At 36.7% G+C, this 7,207-nt stretch overlaps 1 protein-coding gene across 4 annotated transcripts in view; it reads left to right on the top strand.

The window, feature by feature from the left end:
• Positions 1 to 7,207, top strand: part of XKR9 (XK, Kell blood group complex subunit-related family, member 9) — a 65,327-nt gene that overhangs the window by 42,847 nt on the left and 15,273 nt on the right. For all 4 annotated transcript variants that reach the window (XM_012000099.1, XM_012000101.1, XM_012000100.1 and 1 more), the window contains one exon: positions 217 to 437. In XM_012000099.1, the coding sequence (XP_011855489.1) occupies positions 217 to 437 (221 nt within the window). The remainder of the gene's footprint in view (positions 1 to 216; positions 438 to 7,207) is intronic.

Genomic DNA, 7,207 nt, shown 5'->3' with positions numbered 1-7,207 from the left:
ATCTAATGCAAATGATGAGTTAATGGGTGCAGCACACCAACATGGCACATGTATACATATGTAACAAACCTGCACGTTGTGCACATGTACCCTAGAACATAAAGTATAATAATAAAAAAAACCCCATATATTCCTTTTCCCAAATTATTATGTGTATTAACAGACATGTTATAAAGAATATAAGACTAAAGAGAAATGTTTATGTTTACTTTATAGGTATTGGTTTGCCTTGAAAAGGGGTTACCATGCAGCTTTTACGTATGACGGCAATACTACTAACTTCATGGAAGAACAAATCGATCTACATAAAGAAGTTATAGATAGAGTGACTGATTTGAGCATGCTCAGACTATTTGAGACCTACCTGGAAGGCTGCCCACAACTTATTCTTCAACTCTACATTCTTCTGGAGCATGGACAAGCGAATTTCAGTCAGTGTAAGTTTTTCTTAACTCCTTGTGTTAGATGGATGCCACTGAGACCTTATGTCAACTATATAAATCTTTGGCTGACTTTAGAAATTTGTAATACTTCAAAAATCATTTATTCTTTTGAAAAGGAAGTACGGTAATATGGTTGAAATATCAAAAAATATATGGATATATACTGTATCCATCTGCCCAGAAAGAAAACTACTATTGTTAGTTATTTGATGATTCCTTCAGAAAAGTTTTTAAAGCATATGTCCTTTTTTTTTCTTTTTTCCTTATCACAAATGGTAACATAAAATAAAAACTGTCTTTGTTTTTTGTGCCTCATAGTATATCTTGGAGATCCGTTCATATTAGTACAGAAAAATTTCCCACATTCATTTTTATTTTCTGCATTGTGTTGCAAATTATGAATGTACCATAATTTATTTAACAAGCTCCCTATTTGTGTTAATTTAGGTTGTTTCTTATATTTAACCATTGAAAAAATGCTGCAACGAGTAATGTTATGCATAAATCACTTGCATGTAAAAAGTATATCCATTGGGTAAATTCCCAGAAGTGGAATTACTGGGTAAAAGTGTAAATACTAAAAAACTAATGAATGTTTTGCAAGTTGGCCAATGTGTTTGCTGTTTTACAGTAGATTTGCTCGTTAAGGTAAAAATGTTCATTTTTTAAAGAAAAGTTTATTTCTATCTTCCTTTTTGAAAAGTCCTTTTATAGGTAATTAACTTGAGATGTTAAAAAATGATTTATTTGCTAAATAATAGTCCCAAATTGCATTAATGACTAGGGTTCCATTTATTCTGGGATTCATTTCAGGGAGTAAGATTGTTATCTTCTCTGGAGTTCTTGCTGTCCTAGACTCACACGTGATATCAGTTAAACAGTGTCTCTGTTCCCATTTTCTTGTAAACCTCTAGTACATAGCCCCTTCTAATATTTTTACCTTTACTTTGATTGTTAGGAAGACACAAAATGATTGTGTGTATGAGATCTCTATTGTGTATGAGATCTTTTTTTTTTTGATGCAAATAATTCATGGGTTGGGTTCTATGTGATGCAGAACCCTTAACAGTTCTGTATTATATAGTTCTGAAGTTAGAAGTTCAAAATGTAGACCTTACAGCCTGTATTATGGGAGATCTCATGATGATTCCCAAGGATACATAGCATCTGGACTATCTATGAGATCCAGTGATAGCTATCTTTATGTTCAGTTTTCATCTATATAGTTTCTTATTGAAGTAGGAAATTGAGATAAGTTATTCAAAAATAGCATAAAATGAGATATAATTCAATTTTCTAACAATAGAGAAATTGGTAAATAAATTATTGTAGGCTGTTAATATGGAACATTATGTAGCCACTAGAGTGTTTACAAAGAACTTTTAATGACACAAGAAAACGATTATAACATAGAATGTAGCCAAAAAAGTTTATAAAATTTTCTGCCAGCACATTTTTAAGGTTACAAAGAGATTATTATATAGAAAAATATCTGGAAGAAAATATGCAAAATGTTAAGTGTGTCTGCTTCTGGGTGGAGGAATTATGAATGATTGTTTTCATTTAAAAAATACTTTTCTGAATTTCCAAATTTTCTGTAGTAACTATGTACAAAATTATGTTATATGAATTCTGAAATTAAATCAGTAACAAAAAACCTACCAACCAGAAAAAACCTTAGACCAAATGGATTCATAGCTGAATGCTATCAGATGTATAAAAAAGAGCTGGTATCAATTCTACTGAAACTATTCCAAAAAATTGAGGCGGGAATCTTCCCTAATTTATTCTCTGAGGTCAGCATCATTTTGATGCCAAAACCTGGCAGTGACACAAGAAAAAAAGAAACTCCAGGCCAATATCCTTGATGAACATAGACACAAAATTCCTCAACAAAGTGCTGTGATTACGGCGTGAGCCACCGCACGCAACCTACAATCATTTTGTAGTTTTTGTCATGAGATCTTTGCCAAGGCCTATGTCCAGAATGGTATTTCCTCGATTTTCTTCTAGAGTTTTTATAATTTTACATTTTATGTTTAAGTTTTTAATCCATCTTGAGTTGATTTTGTATATGGTAAAAGCAAGGGGTCCAGTCTCAGTATTCTAAATATGGCTAGCCTGTTATCCCAGTACCATTTATTGCATAGACAGTCCTTTCCCTGTTGATGTCTTATTTAGTGAACATGAGAGTTCTCTACTTTCTTCACTGATGTCAGTACTTAATGCCAAATAAATTAATAAAAATCTCTGAATTAATAAGTACAGAATTAAGAATAATGTCATTGGACAAAGTTATTTTAGACTGAGGAAAAGGCATAACAAAGGCATAGTTTGACAATGGCACAAATTTAGTTTGAACAGAGTGTAAGATACAGGTTAGGGCAGCAATATGATAGAAAAAATGTTAGAAGCAGGTAGGAAAGTGGGAAATTGGCAAAAATGTCAAATAATAGTGTCAACTAGATGAGAATAGACTATCGTGCCCTCACATTAGGAATGAAAGACCTGTTGACATCTGAAAGACAATTTAGTGAATAAATGTTAAGATCAGGTACACTGCCTTGGAATCCTAGCTCCGCCACTCACTAATCTTACATATTGAAGCAAATCATGTAAACATTTCCCCTATGCTTAAACTAAATGTAGTCTCAACTTAGTTTCCCTTAGCCACATCCCCAAAATACCCACAGTCACTTGAACATACTAGGGGAATATGTGAGAGAAAGTAAGCAAGAGTAGAAAGAGACAGGGAATTTAATCAACTGCAATTAAAATGTCTTATTTTTGCAAATTTTATAAAAATACGTGACAAAGAGAACACATGAGGCTTTGCTAGGGTTGGAAGGAGACTGGGCAAGTAAGAGTCCCTGAAATTTTAGCTTCACCATCTTATTGATATATTCATCTTTGAAGTAACAATATTGATTAGCCTTAAACTTTGATATGCTTAATATTCATGTTATGATTTCTAGAGAAATCACCAAAGAATAAAAACAGGGCATATCATTAAAGGATATGAGTTATTAGATTAAAAGAGTGAATAAAAATAGCTCACATCAAGCACATCATTATATCATTTCAGAGAAGCAAAGAAAGATGATTCTAGAAGATTTGAGAGGAAAAAAAAGGTAATGTACTAAAGATAGAAAAACTGAATGGCATGAAATTTTTAACCATAACAGTGAAATTAAAACATAATAGAACAGTAAGTTTAAGGTTTCAATGGAAAACTTTTTTTTTTATTTTGAATTCTATTTCTAGCAAAACTGTATCAAGTATGAGGGTAGAATTAGGATGTTTTGAGATATACAAAGTCTCAAAAAATTTTGCTTCTGAGAAATTTTTTTCTGGAAGGCCTGACAAAAGTTTCATCAAAACGTGAGAGTAAACCAAGAAAGATGATAGGAGAACAAGGAAATAGGAAGGCAATGTAGAAGAGAGGTGAAGGGAAGTTACAGGAAGATTGGAAGCAAGACTTAAGAGCAACTGGCTTAGAGCGGGAGGATAGTGTTCTAAAAAACCAGAAAAATAAAGAACTAGTAGCTGTATATAGAAGAGTTTTATTAATTAATTTGAAGATTTTGCTAAGAAATAATTATAGGGTTATGGAAACTAACCAAGTAGGGAAACAAGGCAATTGTCAACTCCAGGAATAATGAAACATTTTAAAAGAAAGGAAATATAGTGTGTGTTTTTTTTTTTTTTTGAAAAGTAAGCAATAAAACCACTGCACTTATGTAGTTATAACAATGTGTATTAGTTCATTCTCATGTTGCTGTCAAGAACTGCCTGAGACTGGGTAATTTATAAAGGAAAGAGGTTTAATTGACTCACAGTTCTGCAGTGCTGTGGTGGGGGGTCCTCAGGAAACTTACAAACATGGCAGAAGGGGAAGCAAACATATCCTTTTTCACATGGTGACAGGAAGAATGAGAGCTGAATGAAGGGGGAAGCCCCTTATAAAACCGTCAGGTCTTGTGAGAACTTACTATCATGAGAATAGCATGGGGGAAGCTGCCCCTGTGATTGAGTTACATCTACTGTGTCGCTTCCATGACATGTGGAGCTTATAGGATTACAATTCAAGATGAGATTTGGGTGGGGACACAAAGCCAAACCATATCATTCCTCTCCTGGCATCTCCCGAATCTCATGTCCTCATACTTCAAAACACAATCCTGCCCTTTCCAGCAGTCCCTCAAAATGTTAGCTCATCCCAGCTTTAACCTAAAAGTCCAAGTCTGAAGTCTCATCTGAGACAAGGCAAGTCCCTTCCACCTATGATCCTGTGAAATCAACAGCAAGTTAGTTACTTCCTAGATACAAAGTGGGTACAGGCATTGAGTAAATACACCCATTCCAAATGGGAGAATTTGGCCAAAACAAAGGGGCAACAGTCCCCATGCAAGTCTGAAATCCAGTGGGGCAGTCAAGTCTTCAAGCTCTGAAATGATCCCCTTTGACTTCATGTCTCAGATTCAGGTCATGCTGATGCAAGAGGTGGACGCCTATGGCCTTTGGCAGCTCTGCCCCTGTGGCTTTGCAGGGTACGTCCCCACTCCAGGCTGCTTTCCTGGGCTGGCGTTGAGCGTCTGTGGCTTTTCCAGGTGCCCTGTGCAAGCTGTTGGTGGAGATACCATTCTGAGGTCTGGAGGATGGTGGCTCTCTTTTCATAGCTCCATTAGGCAGTGCCTCAGTGGGGACCTTGTGTGTGGGCTCCAACCCCACATTTGCCTTCTGCACTGCCATAGCAGTGGTTCTCAGTTAGGGATCCACCCCTGCAGCAAACTTCTGCCTGGAAACCAAGGCATTTCCATACATCCTCTAAAATCTAGGTGGAGGTTTCCAAATCTTACTTCTTGACTTCTGTGCTTCTGCAGGCCCAGTACCACTTATAAGGTGCCAAGGCCTGGGACTTGCACCCTCTGAAGCAATGGCTTAAGCTTTACATTGGCCCCTTTTAGCCATAGCTAGAGCTGAAACAACTGGGATGCAGGAAACCGTGTCCTGAGGCTACACAGAGCACGGGGGTCCTGGGTCCAGCCCACAAAACCATTTTTTCATCTTAGGCCTCCAAGTCTGTGATAGAAGGGGCTGCAGTAAAGGTCTCTGGAATGCTCTGGAGACATTTTTCCCATTGTCTTGGTGATTAACATTTGACTGCCTATTACTTATGCAAATTCTGCAGTGTGCTTGAATGTCTGTTCAGAAAATTGATTTTTCTTTTTTTACAGCATTGTCAGGCTGCAAATTTTCCAACCTTTTATGCTCTGTCACCTCTTGAATGCTTTGCTGCTTAGAAATTTCTTCCACCAGAAACCCTAAATCATCTCTCTGAAGTTCAAAATCCCACAGATGTCTAGGACAGGGGCAAAATGCTGCCAGTCTCTTTGCAAAGCAAGAGTAATCTTTATTCCGGTTCCCTCCAAATTCCTCATCTCCATCTGAGACCACCTCATCCTGGACTTTATTGTCCATATCACTATCAGAATTTTGGTCAAAGGCGTTCAACAAGTCTCTAGGAAGTTCCAAACTTTCCCACATCTTCCAGTTTTCTGAGTCCTTCAATTCTCCAGGAAGTTGCAAACTATTCCACATTTTCCTGTCTTCTTCGGAGCCCTCCAAACTGTTCCAACCTCAGCCTGTTACCCAGTTCCAAACTCGATTCCACATTTTTGGGTATCTTTGTTTGTTTATTTATTTATTTATTTATTTATATTTATTATTTATTTATTTTTTTGTTTTACTTTAAGTTCTGGGATACTTGTACAGAATGTGCAGGTTTGTTACGTAGGTATACATGTGCCATGTTGGTTTGCTGTACCTATTATCCCATCGTCTAGGTTTTAAGCCCCGCATGCATTAGCTGTTTGTCCTGATACTCTTGCCCCCTTGCCCCTGATACCCCAACAGGCCCCAGTGTGTGATGGTCCCCTCTCTGTGTCCATGTGTTCTCATTGTTCAACTCCCAATTATGAGTGAGAACATGGGGTGTTTGGATTTCCCTTCCTGTGTTAGTTTGCTGAGAATGATGGTTGTTAGTTTGCTGAGAATGATGGTTTCCAGCTTCATCCATGTCCCTGCAAAGCACATGAACTCATTCTTTTTTATGGCTGCATAGTATTCCATGGCATATATGGGCCACATTTTCTTTATCCAGTCTATCATTGATGAGCATTTGGGTTGGTTCCAAGTTTTTGCTGTAGAAAATAGTGCTGCAATAAACATATATGTGAATGTCTTTATAGTAGAATGATTTATAATCCTTTGGGTATACACCCAGTAATGGGATTGCTGGGTCAAATGATATTTCTAGTTCTAGATCCTTGAGGAATCACCACTCTGTCCAAAATAGTTGAACTAATTTAGACTCCTACCAACAGTGTAAAAGTGTTCCTATTTCTCCATATCCTCTCCAGCATCTGTTGTTTCTTGACTTTTTAATGGTCACCATTCTAACTGGTGTGAGTTGGTATCTCATTGTGGTTTTGGTTTGCACTTCTCTAATGACCATTATGATGAGTTTTTTTTTCCTATGTTTGTTGGCCACATAAATGTCTTCTTTTGAGAAGTGTCTGTTCATATCCTTCACCCACTTTTTGATGGGGTTGTTTTTTTTCTTGTAAATTTAAGTTTCTTGTAGATTCTGGATATTAGCCCTTTGTCAGATGGATAGATTGCAAAAATTTTCTCCCATTCTGTAGGTTTCCTGTTCACTCTGATGATAGTTTCTTTTGCTGTGCAGAGCCTCTTTAGTTTAA

Source organism: Mandrillus leucophaeus, unplaced genomic scaffold (assembly GCF_000951045.1).
Source record: "Mandrillus leucophaeus isolate KB7577 unplaced genomic scaffold, Mleu.le_1.0 Scaffold616, whole genome shotgun sequence".
In the NCBI taxonomy this organism is placed as follows: domain Eukaryota; kingdom Metazoa; phylum Chordata; class Mammalia; order Primates; family Cercopithecidae; genus Mandrillus; species Mandrillus leucophaeus.
Note: the sequence above shows the minus strand (reverse complement) of the source record. Positions and strands in the feature narration are given on the sequence as shown.